Source organism: Vipera berus, assembly GCF_964194415.1.
Source record: "Vipera berus genome assembly, chromosome: 2".
NCBI classification, from domain to species: domain Eukaryota; kingdom Metazoa; phylum Chordata; class Lepidosauria; order Squamata; family Viperidae; genus Vipera; species Vipera berus.
This window is the reverse complement of record NC_138203.1, coordinates 212,246,708-212,269,230: the sequence shown is the minus strand read 5'-3', so window position 1 is coordinate 212,269,230 and position 22,523 is coordinate 212,246,708. Positions and strand designations below refer to the sequence as shown.

At 38.0% G+C, this 22,523-nt stretch overlaps 1 protein-coding gene across 1 annotated transcript; it reads left to right on the top strand.

Annotated features, from left to right (window-relative positions):
* Positions 1–11: 11 nt before the first annotated feature.
* SOX30 (SRY-box transcription factor 30) lies at positions 12–15,247 on the top strand (the record flags this gene model as incomplete). Its single annotated transcript, XM_081321480.1, has 5 exons — positions 12–985; positions 6,121–6,360; positions 7,659–7,895; positions 10,581–11,073; positions 14,866–15,247. Exons 1-5 carry the CDS (start codon positions 25–27, stop codon positions 15,245–15,247), a joined length of 2,313 nt encoding a protein of 770 aa, XP_081177606.1. The 5' UTR covers positions 12–24.
* Between the last annotated feature and the right edge of the window lie 7,276 nt (positions 15,248–22,523).

Genomic DNA, 22,523 nt, shown 5'->3' with positions numbered 1-22,523 from the left:
CTACTGTCAAGGCCGGGCTGCAGCATGGAAAAAGGGGCGCAGGAGGAAGCCCCAAGAGAGCAGCACCGGCTCCTGCATTCCACGGCTAGGCAGAGCGCTCCCTGCATGGACCACCTTCTCCTGCACCCTCTGCCAGACCAGGGGAGCAGGGACTCGCACCTTCTGCTGTTCCCTCCCAAGCAGGCTCCCCAGCACCATCTCCTGCACCCCCTCTCTCCCAAGCAAAGCGTTTTGCACCAGGAACAGAAGCTTCCACAGCCTGGGGAAGGGGGTGCCCTTAAAGAGCGGCAGCATATTTTGGAAGAGCAGATTTGTCTTGGCAGGCAGCTTTCCCGGCCTGTCTTTGGGACGGAAACTGGAGTCTCTGAAAAGCAAGAAGAGGAGGAAGAAAATGGGCACCAGAAAGGGTTACAACTGAAAGCAGAGGAGCGTGAGCCGGAGAACCCATTGTTCCTTATGGGAAGTAGCAACAAGAAAAAAAGGCGGGAGCCTAAAACTCTTATAAACCATCTCAACGGCAAAGATGAAAGTAGCAGCAGTGTGAAATGTGTAGGGGAAGAGCTGGAGGAAATCAAGAAAGAGGCAAAGATGAAAGAAAACTGTGATGCCAAAGTCTTGGGATCTGCAAAAGAAGGGGCCATCAAAACCGAACTGGTAGAACCTCCTGAGGAGGATTGCAAGGGGAGGGAAGAGGTGGCATCCAAACCTCAACCATCTTCCAGTGGTCTGGCTCACATTAGCAAGGATGTTAGTTTGTCTCAATCTCTGGGAACACAGCATTCTCAAGAACTGAAGATTCCTGTTACACTCCATCCAGTCCCTCCAGGGGCTAGGATCCAGTTTCAGGGACCGTCTCCATCTGAACTTATAAGAGTGACTAAAGTGCCAGTGACACAAGTACCCCTTAAAATGCAGTCCTTGCTGGAGCCCTCAGTCAAAATTGAAACTAAAGATGTTCCTCTCACAGTGCTACCTTCAGATGCAGGTATTAGAAATTAGTCAGAATTTATCAGATTGACCATAAACTGTTATACATAAACACTGGATTAGAGCTCCATTATTATTTCAAGGTGTAAGACAGTGAACCCCACTCTTCAAACTTTCTGAGTTAGCAATTCATATACAAATAGTGCATATTCCAGTGCATGAAACCTATTCACACGAATTATTATACTTCTCAAACTGTTTTACAGTTTGGTGTAGTGGTTAATGTGCTGGCCTAGAAACCAGGAGACTGATTTCTAGTTCCACTTAAGGTATAAAAGCCGGCTGGGTGGACTTGGGCCAGTCCCTCTCTGAACACAATCCCCCCCCTCACAGAATTGTTAGTAAAATAGAATAAGGAAGGAGTATTACCATATGTATGTTTGCTGCCTTATTTATCAAAATAATAAAGGTGGGATAAAATTCTGTTTAGGCTATTTTAGTATCTTTTGCCTCTGTTAAAGTATAATAGGGCTATGGGACGCTTCAAATTTGATTCCAAAAGATGCAGCTGCTTTAAAAAGCTGAAGATGTGCTGTATTTCTGCTCCCACATGTCTTTGAAATTGAATACAAAATGCTGCACAGACCTAAAATCTAACATTTATTTAGGATTTAATTTCATAGAGTAAAACCTATATTACTAATTCATAAAACCTTATGTTACAATAAAAGAGTTAGGCTTTTAATTATCAAATTTTTATAGCTGCCCATATCTCAAATGTGATTCTGGGCACTGTACAATAAAACCAGAATGATAAAACACCTGAAATAACAAAAACAATAAATCAGGGGTTCCCAATCCTTGGGCTGCAGCCCACTACCAGGCTGCAGCTTGTTTGTAAGGCTAACCCTATGTAGAATGCATTATAGTGGTCTGGGTGGGAAAGGTGACCAGACCACAGATAATTGTCATCAAGGAAATGGTACAATTAGCAGATAATTGAAATTAATTTTATTTCTATCTTACGAAGAGTTACAATAAGCCACTACTCCATTTTATTCTCACAATCCCATAAAATAAATTAGGTTGAACAAGGGGGAGGTAATGGGCCATTCAGTGAATGGCATAGTTGAATATGAATGAGTTCATTCTGTTGGAAGTCTCACATTCTAACATCTGTATAAATCTGCTGGTTTGGTATCAAAAGGCAGAGGTTTTATTGTTCCCCTAAGGCAGGGGTAGGCAACCTTGGCTCTTTTATGACTTGTGGACTTCAACTCCCAGAATTCCTGAGCCAGCATGGCTCAGCTTGGAAACTTCTCCCTTTCCCCTCAGCGTGGCTGGCTCAGGAATTCTGGGAGTTGAAGTCCACGAGTCATAAAAGAGCCAAGGTTGCCTACCCGAGCCCTAAGGTATCTATGCAATTTTGTTGCTTAAAAATAAATTAGTCTATGTCAACTGAATTTGGCCAGATCGCTAATAAAATGCCTTGTCAAATGACACATAGACGGATTCCTCAATTATTTCATACGATGATGGAAATAGTGATGAAGTTAAAACCAATCTTGTGAATTATATTTCATGGTCAATGAGAAAGAAGAAAACTATTTCCTGTCCTCAGCTTTATGTTTTCTTTTTGGGGGATACGAAGTGTTTATCATAGCTTAGCAGCCGTCAAAATATTCAGTCTTCCAACGCTAAACCCATTTATTTATACTATATATGATTCTATATATAAAGAGAGATTCAGATAATTAAATGTTGGTTACTTTGCTATTGGTAGTAATTTCTTGAAGGCGATTCCACAGCCCATAGATGTTAATAGGATTCAATAAATATGGTTAAGGTTAGAATTTCACAGCAGCTATATCCATTCCACAAGTGTATTGCAGTATAACATGAGCAAGAGAAATCAAGATAGGGCTATGTAAATATAAATGGACTCTGTCCTATTGAGTTAGAGAACAAAGAGGAAAAATATCTCCTGTTTGTAATATTGCGAGGCAGTATTTTCCTAAATGAAATCCTGAGTGCAAACATTTATTTTCATTCTTACTTGTATGTGAAAAGTTAAACATTGAAACTTAACATGGCCCATCACAAAAAACGAACAGCTTTCCTGAAGCTGTAAAGAATAACTGGCTGCCGTTGAAAGGGATTCAGTATTAGGAATTTTACATTAATCTTCCTGGATCTTTTTTAGGCTCAAACACCACAAATGTAATTAAAATTAAAATGTAATTATTTTATTAGCAAGTAGTCACTTGAAAATATTTTTAAAAATTTATCAAGTTACTCTATTTGGGGAAGATATATTTATAAGAAAAACATTTTTTTTATCTCAGTGGTAGAATATGTCTGTTTTATATGCCAAAGATCCATTTCTTGCAATTTTATGTGGGAAAGTCTGCTACCTGAATTTCTGAAGCATCATCTGCTATTCAGTATAGCTAGATAATATAATATTAGAAAAAAATGGGTCATTATAAAGCATTATGTTGTACTATTACAATGAAAGAAATAAGGCTGAAATATTACTAATTTTTCTTTCAGTGTATTTTAATGTGGAAGGTGTTATATAAAGAACACTTTTACTTGAACTTTTTTGTACTGTGTTTTGCTGGAAACTGAAAATTAGATACTTGTTCCAGTGTAAGGCTATAAAAATAATTTCAAGTACTATCAGAATAAGTGGGTTACTGGAAACATGCGTCTTGAAGAGGACATTATGTATTCTGTATGAATGTAAAATTATTCTCTTTTAATATTTAAGTATTCCAAAAGATATTGGTGTTATGGCCAAATCATTGAAAAGTTACTGGTATGTTGCAATAATGAAAAAAAAATAAATCCACTGAATTAGAAGCAGATCTGGCTTCCAGACAGAAGGTTTCTTATGTTTGTGCAAGGTTTGTGATCATAATTAAAATATGATCTAAAAGTCTAAAACAGGTTAGAAACAATGTTATATAGCTGTTTATCTCAACAGTCTTACCACAACATTAGAAAAGATGCAGAACAAAAATTCTGAACTGGAACATAAAAGGGTTGGAGTTTTCAATTAAGAAAAAAAGAATTGAAACTCTATAAATTGATAGTATACAATTTCATGATATGTATAAATGGATAAAGAGATGCTAAATGGGATCCTACTAGCTAGCCTATTGAGGAATTGCAAACATTTGAATTCAGGTGTCTCTTAGTGCACTATAACACTTCCCTTATCTTGCAGGAGCTTTCCAAGTGATTGGCAGTTACATTTAAGAAGATGAAAGACACTCCTTCACCTAGGACTTATTGAAAATTTGGAATTTGTTTTCATGAGATACAATGTTGTTGGCTAGTTTAGAAGGGAACTGGCAGATTCTTAGATTGTAAATTTAGTGACAGATGTGATACTTAAATTGGATTTCAAGGAGTTGATCGTTTAATAGAGATGGGATCCAAGAAACCGGGCGCTGGGCATTTGAGAAGAAATGTTTGTCAAGATGCCCAGTTAACAAGCCTCCGGCCAGAATGCTATTCATCTGGTGACAACATAGTTATTTGGAAATGTATCCCACTGATTTCAATGGAACTTGCTCCCAGAAAGAAGCCTGGTCCATATAACATAATATGATTTGTTTTAGTGTTGATTTAGCTTATTTGTTTTATTCTATTTATATGGCTGTCCATCTTGCTACCACATATCTGGCCAGCTAGCATAGCTTAAAACACCAGTGCAGTAACTGCCTCATTAGCAAAAGACATAAAGTAAAAAAAGCATAAAATAGCAACCAAGAGCAGACCATGCTACAATAGATTAACAAGACCTTACAGACCTAATTATCATGACCTCCATGCCCGGGAAACAGCCAGGTCTTAAAAGTTTTCCAAAAAGCAAGCAGGGTTAGGGCCATCTGAATCTTGAGTGTGCAAGCTGTCTGAAGAGCAGGTGATGTTACAGAAAAAGCTGTTTTCCTGGACCCTACACAATGACATCCTTTGGTTGATGGCATCTGGGTTATGGTATGATTTTTAGGCTGTTGTTTAAGATACAATGTGTTTTCTGAGCCTAACCAACTGGCTTGTTCAACAAGTCATGGTGTAGCATAACGTTAAGCCATTAGGGCTATGTAGTATATATGTTTTTATATTCTGATTCAATATACATTTGTAGCCATGGCTGCTTTAAGTCTTAGGTAAACTCAATTTAGAAACCAAACATTCAAGGTTAGAGTCTTATCAAAGGGCACATAGGGTACACTCTTAAACACAGTGGACACAGACTTAATTCTGACAAATCATGGATAAACGTGTTGTGTTGATGTAATTATAATAGTAAATTTCGAGGGCAATTTACAGAGGGAAACATGGGATATTTAATCTCTCTTTTGTAGAATTGGAACCTTATACAAGAGCATAGAACAGATGTGCTTTTGTTTGTTATGGCATATAGTTACTTAGTGTTTAGTTAGGTTCAAGAAATTTAGGTAGAAATTCACCTAGTGAATTTCTAATCCCTATGGCATCTTACAAACTGATCCTGACAACTTCACTCAGTTTCAAGTATAGTTTGCCCTGTGACAAAGTGGAAATCAAAGTTACGCAAAACTGGTAGAAAATCTGCTTGTTATTTACATAGTTGCTAACGTTTAGCATGCTGCATGTAGAGAAAGAATTAATTGTAAAATCCAGTGGACTTGTATAACAGTTTTTTTCCTCTTTTATATTTCCAACAACTCCTTAGAGGAGGTCCCCAGTCTAAAGTATCATTGCAGAGCCTGAAGATGAATAAAGGCTCCAGGAGGAATCATACTCCTACCTCTTCCATATGCAGTAGAAAAGTAAATTACACAATCCTGACTGTCCTATATCAGCTTATAATTTCACTTTACAATAAGATCATATTACACTTGCCTATAATGGCCCTGTATTAGTCACCAAAATCCATAATCTACAGCCAGATGTAATAATCATAATATTTAGAATTGGGGTGTGTTTGTGCCTAGATCTTTGCAATTGTTGCCAGAATTAAGCAGTGTTTGCTGTCCTTTCATGCTAAATTTTATACATTTCAGCAAATGAGGTAGAGAAAAATCATTTTATTATTATTGCTACGATCATACTTCAATGCCCACAGAATACCGCAGAATTAGCAGTATATTCCACCAATCCCTATATTACCTAAACATTAATATTACTTTATCGTAGGGATACCAGATACTCCGTTCAGCAAAGATAGAGATGGCCATGTCAAGCGTCCTATGAATGCATTTATGGTATGGGCAAGAATTCATCGGCCAGCCTTAGCCAAAGCTAACCCTGCTGCTAATAATGCCGAGATCAGTGTCCAGCTTGGATTGGAATGGAACAAGCTCACTGAAGAACAAAAGAAACCTTATTATGATGAAGCTCAGAAGATAAAAGAAAAACACAGAGAAGAATTTCCTGGTACTAGAGAGAGAATTATTTATACATTTTTAATATCTGATCGCCATTAGGTAATCCACAGGTTCATGCATGGAAAGATGGTGTTTAAATATAATCATTCAGGAAACAGAATCCTGGAAGGACAGTGCAGATGAAAAAAACGTAGTATGTTTAAATAATGAAGCAAATTCCTTACTTGTTTTTTTCCCTGACTTACGTATCTTCTCCCAAAGACATACAAGTAGCCAAATGAATGGTGACATTATGCCACCACACATGTAGATCAATCATCTGTATATTAGTATGAGCACTAAGGTTTTCCCATTTTGTCAAGTGGGACATACAGTATTTAGGATATGGAAATAATTATTATTTATTAAACTGGCAGACTCTCAGTGACTCTGGGCAGTCCATAACAATGAAACAAAGAAAGCTGCAACTTTTCTCTCATCTGTCTTCTGAATGTGCATTTCCACTGATTTATGTAAACTTTGTTAATTATTTGAAATGGGGAAAAATAGTTTATTCAACAAAAGGCATATGTTAATATTAATTTCCCCAATTATAATAATGCTCATAATTTCTGCTTGTGTTCCTGTTTTAAACTCATTGCATGTTTTTGTGTTATTCCCAGTGAAATACAATTTAGATAATGTAATAATTTCCAAGGCTTTGATTTTAAATACACATTTAAAAAATAATCTGATGCTAAATTCTGTAATATTAAAGCAAATATAATGAATAATAGAATAATAAATGCATTATTTTTATTTAGTATTAGCAGAAATAATAGTGTTTTATTTAACAAAGTTGGTATTCAGTCTTGATTGTAAGGTTATGCCACAATCAGATGATAATATTGATAGCTTGAATACCAATTGGGAAAAGTGATTAAAGACACTGAGCATGAGTAATAATCTTGCACAAAGCAACTGGATGACTGGGGCAGTCATTTCCTTTCAACCCTAAGAAGAAGGCAAAGACAAACCACTTCTGAAAAATGTTGCCAAGTAATTGTGGGGGCTTATCCTTGTAATCGCCAGGATTCCATATTGACTCTAATGTTTGTATATAACTCAAACCAAAGTCCATGATAGTGAGAGGTATTACAAATAGAAAGAAACAGTATTTCTCTTTCCCTTCGAGAGATTGTAAGCTTCCTATTCATACTATACATATACGTGTGTTCTTTTGCAAGTATGATTTTCTGAGTTTACTACAGAAAATATGTTATTCTTAATAATGCATAGCTTCGTTAAGTAAGAATTTTCAAAAGGAACTCTATCTTTCAGCTGGCGTACTCTCTAACATTTCTGCAGGTTGGGTTTACCAGCCAAGGCCTGGCAAAAGGAAGAGGTTTCCATTGACTGTCTCCACTGTATTCTCGGGTACAACTCAGAACATCATAGCTACAAGTCCAATGACGGCCTCTACTGTCTTTACTGGGACTTCTCAGAGTATTATCAATACAAATCCAACTACCATTTACCCTTTCCGATCACCTACCTACTCTGTGGTTATACCCAACGTACAGAACAGCATTGGACATCCAGTCTGTAAGTTGATTTTGATTGTTTATATCATGGGTGTCAAACTCGCTGCGTCACGTGATGTGTCGCGACATATCACAACTCTTTTTGCATTTCCAGAGCTGGGGTGGGTGCGGCCTCCGCATGATGCAACCGGCCCACGGGCCGGCAGTTTGACCCCCCTGGTTTATATGAATTCTTTAAACTGGCTTGAAAGAGCAGTCAAAGAGGCTATCTATGTTAAAATTGAACAGCCCTCCCTCAACAGAGGGGAAGGGATAGGACACAACTTATCTCTTGATTACAGTGCAGCCCTTTCAACAGTCCCAAGTCAGTTCCACAGTCATTGGCACTCTGATTTGGGTGACTTGGAGGACCCAGATTAACAGCCAGGTGGTGTAATGACCATCATAGCTGATTGCAAACAATATAAATCCTTTCCATTGCCCACCAGTTAGTTAGAACTGAAGAGACTTCTTGGGTGAGAAGTGAAATGTCTTGGGGAAAAAATCAAGACAGTCCAATTGCCTTTTTGAAAGCACCTTTGGAATAAGAATTTTAATTCCTATAAGCACATTCATAGCACAAGCACATTTTGTAGAAATCTTTAAACTAGCAAGTAAATACTGCACATATATTTAGACATTTTCAGCAAGTTAAATAAGCTGATAAAGTATAACCATACTTTTATAACCATTTTTTCCAAATTTGTAAATTTGATTCTTATTAAGTAATTAGTTAATTCACCTGGTGAGACTTAAATAGTATCAAATTTCTTTGCCACTAGCCTGGAATTGAAACAATCTAATGAACAAATTTCTCAGAACTCCCAAGACAAGAATTCCACAAAGAACATTATTTTCAAATGAAACACACATAAGCAGTTTCTGACAACACCACTCTGATCTGTTTTTTCACACTTTTATAATAAATTGAATCAGAAATGTGCTTCTTTTGTAAAAGCTGGTATTGTGTTATGGCAGCTGACTCAAGTGAAACTGATTCTTCCAAATAAGAAACTCAGAATCTTTCTTAGTTACACATATTAAGATTAAGGGAATAGGGTGACAAGAATTTCTCCAAATGCACAGTTTCCAGTTTATCCCCCAATGCATTACGTTGGAGAGTTTCTTAGTTGTTTTTTTTTTGTAATAGTTCTGTTGTACACAATTGAGGAGACAGTTCTTTCCGTAAAAGGGAAGTTCGCAGGTAGTTGTCTCCTAAATACAGACCTAAATACAGGCTTTTATTAACAAATTTGAAAGATAGCCTAAATATCTCTGGATATTAAGATGACAGATACAGTACTAATTTATTTATTTATTCATTTGATAAATAGAGAGCCAGTTTGGTGAGAGGTTAAGGTACTGGTCTAGAAACCAGGAGACTGTGAGTTCTAGTCCCCACCTTAGGGAGGGAAACTGGCTGGTAACCTTGGGCCTATCCCTTAGTCCAGACATGTCAAACACAAGGCCCGGGGGCCGGATCCGGCCCACCAAGTGGTTTCATGCGGCCCGCGAAGCCATCCTGGAAACAGTGAAGGAACGGGCCCCGCTGCCTTGGCCCTGGCCCAGAGACCCTCCTTCTGCCAGAGACCCTCAGATCTGTCCCACTCCTGTCCAGGCCCCCATAGGCACCCTTGATGCGAATGATGTAGAGCTGGCCACGCCCACCCAGTAGGCCATATGCACTCTAGCCACGCCCACCCAGTAGGCCACGCCCACCCTGGCCACACCCACCCGGCCCCCTGAGGGCAACCGCAATGCTGATGCGGCCCTCAATGAAATTGAGTTTGACACCCCTGCCTTAGTCTAACTCACCACACAGGGTTGTTGTGGGGAAAAGAGGAGGAGGAAGGAGTATTAGGAATGTTTGCCGCCTTGAGTTACATATATACATTAATAAAGGTGAGATAAAAATCAAATCAATAAACCATGCATGACTCTGAACAGCATACAAAGTTAAAAGCACAAAAACAATACTACAAAATAACAAAACCATAACAAAAATAATGAGAAAAAAACTTAAAACAATATCAATATTTAAAAAGCAAAACAAAGATCTATAATCTGTGGAAGAGTGTGCTCAATTTTCCTCGCAATACAGTCTCCATATCCCATGTTTTCAGATTCCCAGGCCAGATGGCAAAACCATTTGTTCAGGCCCTTTTAGACAGCCGGCCCTGTTGGGGCCAATCTGATATCAAAAGGAATAATATTCCCAAAGTTAGGTGTTTAGCAGATAAACTTTTCCTCCTTGGTCCCATTAGATGCCATTCCTTCCTGGACAGGATTCTTCACAGGCCTTTCCTACTAGATCTGTTGGTTAGGTATGGTTAGAGAGAGGTGTCCTTCAAATCACCTAGGCCCATGCCTTTTTATATTAAAAAAAATCTTTTATTGTTGATAATAGTGATGAGTTTCCTAAAATAGAAGGAGTTTGAGTTTTCAGATTGTAAAAGTCAGATTGTAAAAATTTAAGAAATTATAATATTTCTTTATCTGTTTATCAAAGTATAATGGCATAGTATAATTTTTATAAAGCATAGATTATAATATAGTCCTGCACATACTAATTACACATGTTTTTCACTCATAGTATAATTATAATTTGTAGGCAAATGTTTTGTAGTAAAAGAAAATAAACTTTAAATAAGAAAATACTATTAATTTGAGTTTCTCAGTTATAACTGATCATTTTCCTTCTCCAAAGGTGAAGCCGCTTCTACTATCCAGCTGCCAGCTCCTTCTGCTCAGCATCCAGGCCCCATTACACTGTTCCAGCCAAGTGTAGGAAACACAACACCATTAGCTGCCTCAACTGCAAACCTGCCAATTCGGCCAGTCCTTCAGCCTCAACGATTTGCTGCACCTTCCCCTACAGAAGCTCATCGTGTATCTTCAGGAACAAATTGCTCTATAAAGAGACCCACCCAGATTTCTATTGAAAGCTCAAGCAGGACCCCAAACAATACAAGCACTACTCACCCTAGATACAGTGTCTCAAACAGCCAACCCCCCAAGGAATACTCAGGTGTTTCTTCATGTTCTAGAAATGGACCCATTCCTCAGGCACCACCTATCCCTCATCCACATGTCTATCAGCCTCCTCCCATTGGTCATCCAGCAACTCTCTTTGGAGCTCCTTCTCGATTTTCATTTCACCATCCTTACTTTTTACCAGGGCCTCATTATTTCCCATCAAGGTAATGCAACTACATACTTGCATTCTGGAATATGTAGTTAGATATATTATGCCAAGGTGTTTTTTTTTAATTTTTATTTTTTTTACCGCCCTTCTCCGAAGACTCAGGGCGGCTTACAATTTAAGCACAAATCAATGTGCTTAGCAATAGCTTTCATTCTATGTATATGCCTGCTTATTAGGGCTTTCGCCCCCCCCAAGCGGCATTATTACAAAGTCAGCTTATTGCCCCCAACAATCTGGGTCCTCATTTTACCTACCTCGGAAGGATGGAAGGCTGAGTCAACCTTGAGCCTGGTGGGATGCGAACCTGCACTAATTGCAGGCAGCTGGTGTTACTTAAGGAGGCATTAGCCCACTGCTCCACCAAGGCTCCTTTGCAGTTACTGTTAGCAAAAGTGCAATAATATTAGATAATTTTCCTTCCGTTTTCCCTTTCATTTAGAACTTCCATACGTTTCATTCTACTGAAATTATTTTTATCCAATTTTCCCATCCCCATAGAGGCCTTCAAAGATTTTTCTCCCATGTCCAATCTTTTAAACCTGTCTAGTACATTATTGTCTCTTTTTAAGAGTTTAATTTATTAGTAAATGTGAAACAGGACCTTTTTAAGTAGAAAAAACAAGTCAGAATCATCATACTCATCAAATTATTAAAATAAATCTTTCCAAGATACAGTCTGAATGTTTGGGGGTCTACACATCAGTTTTTGATTAGAGACCTCAAACTCCAATGACTTAGTCTCTGACTTCCAGCGTTGATTTTTCTTAAGTTAGATATAAGCTCATTACAATCTGGACATGTGTATATTTTTTGACCTGAAGCCAATCTCTTCCTTGAAGAGAAAGATGATGATGATGATGATGATAATGATACCCTGATATATATCAATCAGTCAAGGTGACAAACATACCAAATACTCCTGCCTCCCATTTTCTTCACAACAAATACCTGCTAAGGTAGATTGGGCTGAGAAAGAGTGACTGGCCCAAAGTCATCCAGCTGGCTTTCATGCCTAAGGGAGGCCTAGAACTCACAGTCTCCTGGGTTCTAGGCAATACTTCATGATACCAAGCTGGCTGAGTTTTTAGTTCTCTTGTATAATCACTTCTATGCTGAAGTCACCCATCTAGCTAAGTATATGGTAAATACACCACAGATTGTTCAATAACCTATAGGGGTTTGCACAAGACAGTAAACCATAAAACATGTTTTACGTATAATGTCTGAATTTACACAACACACTGAAACAGAATAAAATATACCTTAGATTTATGTGAACTTCCCCTTAAGTCAATCTTTCCTTGGTAGACTACTACTAATTTTTTAACCTTCCACAAGGGTCTACTGAACAGTGTGATATGGAAAGTACCCATTAAGAAAACGAGAAAAGAGCAAAGTACTCTAATTTTAGTTAGTTAGCTATGCGCTTATTCTGGAAAAGAATATCCTTATAAATGTCCTGTTAATTTCACTCTGGGGCTGCTGTAGTGCATATTGTGTAGAGCATTCACAATCTCAACAGGTATTATAAATTGGGACAGGATAGGGCAGAAACAACATTAAGTAAAATTTATTCCAAGACAAGTTTGACTCCTGGTAACTTCATTAATTTATTCATCTAGGATTTTTTTTATTCCCCAGTTTAACTATCACCTCTGTTATCCCATCCAATCTAATCAGTATGCTCTTGCCAAGCCTATACAAGACTGCCCAGATACTGTTAATTTGTTGAGAAAAACCTTCACTTACATTAAATGCAAAGGAGGACTTTTAAAAACAAAATTCTGTTTAGCTTGTATGGCTTGATGTAAGAGTGATTTTGTTTACTGGATCAATCACCTGTCTTGTTAGTATTTAGACAAGAGCCTCAAGGCAAAAATAACTGCTAGTGAAGATAAACATTATAGCAATAGTGCTGAGTCTTACAGTATATTTTATTTATTTTATTTAGAAAATTTGTATTGCTGCCTACTTGCACATGGCGACTCAAGGCGGCTTACATAAATAGAAAAACACCCTATATATACTGCTCCACAGTGCTTTACAACACTCTGAACAGTTTACATCAGCATTTTGCCCCCAACAATCTGGTTCTGCATTTTACCAGCCTTGGAAGGATAGAAGGCTGCGACAATATTGAGCCCTATCAGGATCAATCTTTTGGCTGTGGGCAGAATTAGCCTGCAATACTGCATTCCAACCATTGTGCCACCAGGGCTCATTATAAAAGCCCAACATTTTGAACTGGCATCAGAGATGAACTTAGGTTGTTACAATATAGAGCAGTTGAAGGGAAATGAAATGAAAAATATAAGACAGTGATTATCTTATTGTTAACCATAAAGATCTAGAACTACATGAGGTCTCTTATTCAATGCCCAGGAAGCTATTTGATCAACAGCAAATTTTCTGTAAATTGCTAAACGTAATTAATCACAATATCTCACCTATTTAATTTGCTTCTGATATCTCTTATTTACATGTTCCTTGTACCCATTCAAATCTTGTATTTCTGTATGTGAGTGTATATGTGTTTATGATGGAAATGCTTCAAATTCAAAAGTGCTATTTCAATTTTGAAACAATTTGCACACTATTCAATCTATCTAGCCAGCCAGCCAAATTATCAGGAGCTTGAGTTGAAGGTGAATAGAGATACATACCCAGATATACATGCATACACAAAGCCACGTGCATATACTTGTTAACATTTCATGTAAACAATAAAGCAGACTATATGGCATTTCTCATCACCACAGAATTTTTTAATTGCCTTTTAATTATTATTTAACCCTTTCTATGTAAATTGAGGATGCTGTTAGAGTGTTTATTGCTTTGTTTATTTTATGTCACCTTAAAGCATTTTGTTATTTTGGGATGAATGCTATACTGTATATTCATTACTTAAATCAGCTTTTATTAAAACTTGGGTTAAGTGACTGAATTTACCTACCTATGGATTGATTTCTATACTGTAGGACTGCCTAGTCAATATTCTAATTTCTGTGTCTAGACCTTGTGGCAAAAACCTTAGATGCAGCTATAGATCAGTTCCAAAAGTTGTTACAGAACTGTGAATTTAAATGTGATCAGAAAAATGCTAAATATGTGGGGAATAACTATACCTTTTATTAAATATACAAATTAAATAATAAATTAACAGAATTGAAATTAAATGAATTTTTTTTATCCTGCTGCAGACTGTTCCTTTGGTCACCTGGCCTTTTATTAAAAAGTCAAATACATTTTTCAGCCTGAAAGAGAATTTACCTTTCTATTAGTTTAACTCAAGGCTTAAATAAAGATCTGCTATGTAGGTAGTCCTCAGCGTATGACTACAGTTGAGTCCAAAATTTCTAGTGCTAAGTAAGGCAATTGTTTGAGTTTTGCCCCATTTTATGACCATTTTTGCCACAGTTGTTAAGCAGGTCACTGCCATTGTTAAATGAATCGTGGTTCTTAAGCAAATCTGTCTTCCCCCATTGATTTTACTTGTTGGAAATCAGCTGGGAAGGTTACAGATGGTAATCACATGACCTCAGGGCAGTACAAGTGTCCTAAATCATTTGCCAAGTGCCTGAATTTTGATCACATGACCATGGGGATGCTGCAATGTCATAAGTGTGAAAACTGGTCATAAGTCTCTCTTTTTCCAGTGCCACCGTAACTTTGAACAGTGACTAAACAAATGGTTGTAAGTCAAGAAGTACCTGTATGTGTTAGTAGTGACATATCAGTCCTATGACAAAGCAACTGAAGTAACCTATTTTTCTTTGTTTTGATACAGCACATGTCCATATAGCCGTCCTCCTTTTGGTTATGGGAATTTCCCCAGCTCCATGCCTGAGTGCCTTGGCTTTTATGAAGACCAGTATCAAAAGCACGAGGCCATGTTTTCTGCCCTGAACAGAGACTACCCATTCAGAGAATATCCTGATGAACACACACATAGCGAAGACTCCCGCAGCTGTGAGAGCTTGGAAGGGACATCCTATTACAGCAGCCACAGTCAGACTGAAGAGGAGTATTTAAACCCTATGCCACCGTTGGACATTGGGGCCCTTGAAAATGTTTTTACAGCCACCCCTTCCACCCCTTCTAGTGTACAGCAAGTTAATGTGACTGATAGTGATGATGAGGAAGAAGGAAAGGTGTTGAGAGATTTGTAATTTTTCAGATCAAATCTAGCATACTTTTTAAAACGTGAAATAAAACATGTTCCTCATATAACACTATTTTAGTGAGTGTTATCTAGAAGGCATAGTAAATCTAGGTTGTTCCAAAGTTTTTATGACACATGGGAGAGTTCCTGAACCAATCTATCGTCACAGGTACTGTATATTTTTATATTAATTTTGCATACTCTGCTGATCAAGGCAGCTCTTAAGATGGTGAAGACTTTTTTATTTAGTTATCTTGCCTTGTAGCTGAATGCTATGGGTAATGTTTCCAGAGACCATGTGAATAGTGTACCTTATTGATTCTACATTCAGCTAAACTGATTTGTCAACATTGTGCATTTGAAAAAGTCCATTGAAGAAGTTTGATAATTAATGAAATCAGGGCATTGCCCTGTATTCCTTGTGTTACGCAGTGCTAGAAGCAACATAATTGTGTGCAACTTGCCACAATTTTTAAAATCTGCTCTTGAGCAAATACAGACCTTAATTTAAATAGAATCATATTATTTATGATGGGAAACTTCATTTTCCTGTTTCAGTCTCTGCTCCTTGATGGCATGGTGAGATTTTAATTTCTATCAAGATAAAAAAATGTATTTATTTCTCTGCTGTGTCCATGGTGTACACATACTTTGTTACACATAAGTCAGAGTTGTCAGATTTTAAAAATCTGGCCTGTGGTAAAAGTTATTTTTAAAAAAGCAACTACAGTTGTTCCAGAATCTAATCTATATTTATGCAAAAATTGCTATATAATTATCTGAAAACTGCAGCCCCATTTATGGATTAACTTATTCCTCTGCAAGAACAATTCATCTTTTAGCATCCATATAAATGGAACAGTTACATAATTCTAAGAATAAGACTCAATCTAGCTGTCAGTTGAATACAAGAAGGTTATGATTCTTTACCAGAATATAAATAACAACATTGCAAACAACGCATTTTAAAATGTAGTGCATCAAAAGTAGTTGTAAAGAAAACATTACTAAGCTATTTGTTCATGTTACAAACCAATTTTATAGCTACACTTTTCTTTCTGTTTTGGGGAAAGGGGCTGATAGTATAGATGTTCCATTTTTGTTATGTTAAAATAAAATCGCATGAACTGTATGTTGTTACCTCTCTATATTGTGACAAACAATGAATTATGACCCTTGCTTGTATGTACATGATAAGGTCAAATGTGGTTATCAATTTTTTATATTCCGTGGAGGGATTTGTTTTAACGATAATCATACAAAGGGTGTGCTATTATCAGTAACTATTGTAAGCTAATTGAAAATGTTAATCCTGTTCATAACATTTTATTTAAATTGTAAATTTTCTTATCATACGTGTTAAGAGATAATAGCCTTAATTAGATAGAAATTTTTTTAAAAAGGATGAAAAGGAAACTATGCTTGATTGGTAATTTTTGCTAACAATCATAGTACTTTTGCATCAGCACTAATATACAGTACTGATGTGGTTTAGAATACCTGATATATTCTAAACGTATATTTCAAATATACGTGAAAGTTGTCTTCAAGAATTCTTGTGAGCAAATGAGCTATGGTTCCCCCCACCCCCCAAAAAAGACTGCGCAATCCCATCTAACACAGTGTATACAATTTTTCTTTTTTTCCCCTTTACAATATGTAAATAGCACAAAATAAGTTGAGCAGCACTAAAAGAAGGACAGGTAAGCAGACACCAGGCTAAATCCTGAACATCCTAAGAAAAACATATAAACTAGAAGAATTGGCGTAAGCCAGCTCTTCCCAAGCTACAGTTCTCTTGATTTGTTAGATTATAACTCCCAGAAAGGCACCGTATGCAATGCAGCATCATTTTATTATTATTCACCAATCCAAGAATTAACCATAGTATTCTGGTTCAAACGAGTCCCATTTCATTTCATTAAAATTATGACATTCCCCAGACAATGAAAAAAGATCAGAAATAATTTTGTGATAACAAAAAGGAAAAAGACAAACCTCACGTTAAACGTTTTAAGTGATAAAAATGCCATTATTTTAAAAAAAAATCAGCTGTAGCATACTGTATATAACATTTTGCTTGCCCAATATAGTGCTATTCCAGGGCAAAGAAAAATCGATATATTAATTTATAATTTTGTATGCAGCTTTTTATCTGACAGAATGGTAAACTCTGCAATATGAAGAATAAATTGCTGACTCTTGAAACCAGAAATTAAAGACTAATCTCATGGAGACATTCCTCTATGGTGGAGACCAATGATTTTGTCATATCTGGGATAAACCTCAAAGCAAAATCTGCTTATTAACATAAAACCTCAAGCTTTTTGTGGTAGTATAAGGGAAAAAGTTTGCCCATTTTCTTTCATGTGTACAAAAAATGTAAGCAAACAAATATTCAGGGTGCTGATTCTAAAAACAAACATTTGGCAACTCTGTTTATAAAACAACAAACCTACTACATTTTATCTTGCATAATTGGGCACAAGTCACAAACAAAATTTTAATGCAATTCCTGTTTAGAATAAGTTTTGTTTTATGCAGGCATCCACAAAGAAAAGAGGAAGAATGGCATTAATTCTTTACAGAAGATGGCTGACTGTGCGATGAATAATAATGATGATGATGATGATGATGATAATGATGATGATGATGTTGGAAGGGACCTTGGTCCAGCACCCTGCTCAGGCAGGAAACCCCTTACCATTTCAGACAAATGACTGTCCAGTCTCTTCTTAAATTTCAGCAAGATGCAGAGGTCTTCTACTAACTGTCTCTACATACCGGTATATTGTCTTGAGTGATCAATAGGTTTAATAGGTACAAAAGGCTGGCGCACGCAAAGTTGAATTATAATAGCACTACAATTTTCAAAAGCTATTACACCAATTCATAACTCTCATCACTTCATGAAGGTCTTTAAATTCATAGTGCCTTGTAAGTATATCTGTTATTATCTTTCCTGTGGGGTAGTAATCAGCTCATCAATCCCTTTCAGCTATGCATCTCATCCAGAATAGTAATTGACACCAATGTGCTTTACACAGTAATTTTCTATGATTTGGAAATTGGACTGCCAACTTTTATTGTCCTCATGCATAATTGTGGGACTAATTTATGCATCCAGATTAATTATCTTCAGGTATGTAGTCTGCTTCTGTGGATGAGAGGGTGACTAGTGATTGCTTTCTATTAGTCCAATTGTTCCCCCATAGTGAAATAAGTTTATACTCATGGATTTTCTGTACTTCCAGCCCATTTGTATCCATAACCTTCTACTTATCTGAAATGCTAACTACCGGTAGCATCAGATCTGGTTAAATTGGATGGGTGACCATCAAGAAACAGTAGAACCATAAGCTAAATTGGAAAAGAAAAATATCAAAATATGGTACTGTCGCCCCCCTCCATCAAAAAAGACATAGAAATATCCATAAGTCAACAAGACCTGAACTCAACTCAGAGAAAATTTTATCTGCCTAATAACAGCTGCCAATGCTTAGATTAATTTTTCTTCAATTTTGGCTCTGCTTGTTGGACATTCTGAAGATTTTAAGCAAATCGACTGGAAGACTCCAAGCTTAGAATAGAATTCTTTACTGGCCAAGTGTGATTGGACACACAAGGAATTTGTCTCTGGTGCATAAGTTCTCTGTGTACATACAAGCAACAAGTGATAAATCATAATCATAAAATATAATCATAAATCATAAGATTTATGATTGTGATAGTCATAGGATACTAAATAACAATCAACATAAATCATAAAAGGTAAAGGTAAAGGTTCCCCCGCACATGTGTGCTAGTCGTTTCCGACTCTAGGGGCCGGTGCTCATCTCCGTTTCAAAGCCGAAGAGCCAGCGCTTGTCCGAGGACATCTCCGTGGTCATGTGGCCGGCATGACTAGACGCCAAAGGCGCACGGAACGCTGTTACCTTCCCACCGTAGTGGTCCCTATTTTTCTACTTGCATTTTTACGTGCTTTCGAACTGCTAGGTTGGCAGAAGCTGGGACGAGTAACAGGCGCTCACTCTGTTACGCGGCACTCGGGATTCGACCCGCCAAACTGCCGACCTTCTGATCGACAAGCTCAGCGTCCTAACCCACTGAGCCACCGCGTCCCCAACATAAATCATAATAGGATACTAAATAAAAACAATCAACATAAATCATAAGGAAATAGGTAATAGGAAAGATGAGAAGGATAATAGTAATACAGCCCTACTAGGTTAGTGTGACATCCCAGGGCATAAGACAGTGTTGTGGGAATTAGTTGTTTAGCAGAGTGATGGCATGGAGGAAAAAACTATCCTTGTATCTACTGTAGTTGTTTTAGAATGCAATGCCCTGTAGTGTTGTCTTGAAGGAAGAAGTTGAAATAGTTTATGATCAGGATGTGTGGGGTCTGTTAATATTTTCACAGCCCTCTTTCTAGCTTTTGCAGTATACAGGTCCTCAGTAGAAGGCAGGCTGGTTGCAATTGTTTTTCTGCAGTCCTAACTATTTGTTGAAGTCTGTGTCTGTCTTGTTTGGTTGCTGCGCCGAACCACAGTTATAGAAGTGCAAATGACAGACTCAATTTCTTTGTAACTGTATCAGCAGCTTTCTGAGTTTTCTGAGTTGGTGCAGAAGGAACATTCTTTGTTGTGCTTTTTTGATGAAATTTTTGATGTTAGGTGTCCATTTTAAGTCTTGACATATTATAGAACCTAGAAATTGGAAGGTCTCTACTGTTGATACTGTGTTGTCTAGTATTTTAAGAGGTGGAAGAATAGGAGGACTTCTCCAAAAATCTACAGTATCAACCCTACAGTTTTGAGCGTGTTCAGTTCAACATTGTTCCAGCTGCACCACAAGGCCAGTTGATCAACTTCCCATGTGTGCAGATTCATTGTCAGCTGAAATGAGACAAATCACTGCTGTATCATCTGCAAACTTCAGTACTTTAACAGAGGGGTTCTTTGAGATGCAGGCGTTGGTACAGAGAGAAAAGAGTAGTGGAGAGAGCACACAGCCTTGGGAGGCCCCTGTGCTAATTGTACAGGTATCTGATGTGATTTTGCCTAGCTTCACCTGCTGCTTCCTAAGCTTGTGATCCACTTACAAGTGTGGTCAGGCACAGCGAGCTGAGTCAGTTTAGTGAGAAGAATATCTGGAAATATGGTACTGAATGACGAGCTGAAGTCTACAAAAAGGACCCTTCCGTAGGTTCTGGGAAATTCAAGATGTTGTAAGATGTACTGCAGTGACATATTAGTCTGCCAATCTATTTGCTTGACAGGAAAATTGCAAGGGGGTCTAACAGTGGATTGATGATGGTTTTCAGGTGGGCCAGCATTCCAAGGACTTGTTTCTATCTATCATTGAACCACACCAACATTTTTCAACGATTCCAAACTAGTGCTTTTTCTCTTGCCAAACAAACTAGAAAAATTACCCACAGTATTTGGGACATTGTCTTCCTTTGCAGATGGGTTGCTTGATGCTTGGAGCCATCATTACATTTGAAAGAAAATTATCTGTGACCATCTGATCAACCCAGAAGATGGAGCAATGGAAAATATAGCAAAGTACAGCTGCAATGTGCCTAGTTAAGAAGATTGTCCATAGCATACATACATTCTTGATTCAACATGAATCAAAGGAAATTATTCAGCTTCCTACAGGACTTGTTTTGTCAAACTTGAGATTTATTATAGTTACCATATAGCTTTTGTGGGCTACAACCCACAATGGCAGATGCCAGAAATACAACACTGATAATTCACAAAATAATAGTTTCAGGACACCGAGAAAGATCCTGATGTTCAGAATGAAAACAGAATCCTTCAGATGAATTCACTATTTCTTATTCTCTTGATTTATTGGATCTAACTCCAGTGGTCAGTGGATTTCATATGTAAACCAGCAATTACAGCTGCCAGAATGTGCTTTTTCTTTCCCAGTTTGTAAAAACTTTCTGAACAGCACTGGACTGGGCACTCTCAAAAGGCCTTTCTCAAGACAACAGTGTCTGCTGGGGTTGGGAAGGGGTCAACAGTGATAAGATGGTGAAGGGAGCATTGTGCTGTAAAGCCCAAGCTTTTTAACGTATGCTAAAGTCATTCTTTCTGCCTTCTTGTCTATTTTGGCTGCCACAGTGTACGCTTGCTGGCATTAGTCTTAAATAGGTCCTGTGGATAGTGGGAACTTGGTTACTCATAAAAGGAAATCAAATGCATAACTATAGGACGAAAGGTACTTGGCCCAGAAGCTATCTTGGAATTTATGTTGTTGTTAGTTGCGAAGTCGTGTCCGACCCATCGGGACCCCATGGACAACGTTCCTCCAGGCCTTCCTGTCCTCTACCATCTTCTGGAGTCCATTTAAGTAAATGCCTACTTCTTCAGTGACTCCATCCAGCCACCTCATTCTCTGTCGTGGAAATTATGGTTTGGACCATTTTTTTTTTAAAAAAAAACCTTCTTAACCTTCATTTCTTAATCTTAGCACTGGAGAATTCTGGGACTTGAAGTTCACACCTCTTAAAGTTGCCGAAGTTGAGAAACATTGATTTAGACTGTGGTGCTTTTCACGCCAGGGAGAGCAACTTAAAATATAGCCTCAACGATGATGTCAAAATTGTGGGTTCCCCACACAACTGACGTCTATGAAAAGAAACATGGAGAAAAATACTATTGTGGCTTTCACTCTACCTCCAGCACCGGCGGCGGCGGCGTCTTCTGGCAAGCAGCAAGTTCTAGACTCGCCACCAGAGGGCGCACCGAAAGGGCCATTCTGGTTACTGCGCAATGCGGTCCCCTTCGGGAGCTTGGTGGAGGCGCGCGCGACTTCTTATTTCCAAGGTTGGAGCTGCTCGGGGCCGTTGGCTCGATTTGCATGTTAAATTTTAAAATAAGGACAGGCGGAGGAATTTTAATCCGTCAGGGACTTTAGAACCCGAGGAGGCTCCTTAAAAGCAGACCTGATGGAAGTAAAAGATTGCACGTATGAATCCATCGCGCCATAGGCTTGGAGACTTGGAGAAGTAATACTCGCAGCAGCTTCTGATCAATTTTAAAACCGGAGGCACGAGAAAGTGGGAAAGAAGGATCGGTTTTCTCACTGGCATCTTTGGTGGATCCTCATCCTTGATACCGGGAAGATCTCTGACCAATGGGCGGAAGGATGGCTTCCGTCGTGGGCGGGCTTTAAGAATGGCCTTGAGTAGGCGCACGAATTCAAGGGGCTTGTGCCCAATGTCTTTGCAAGCCCGGAGGCATAGAGCGGCGGAGCTGTCAGTC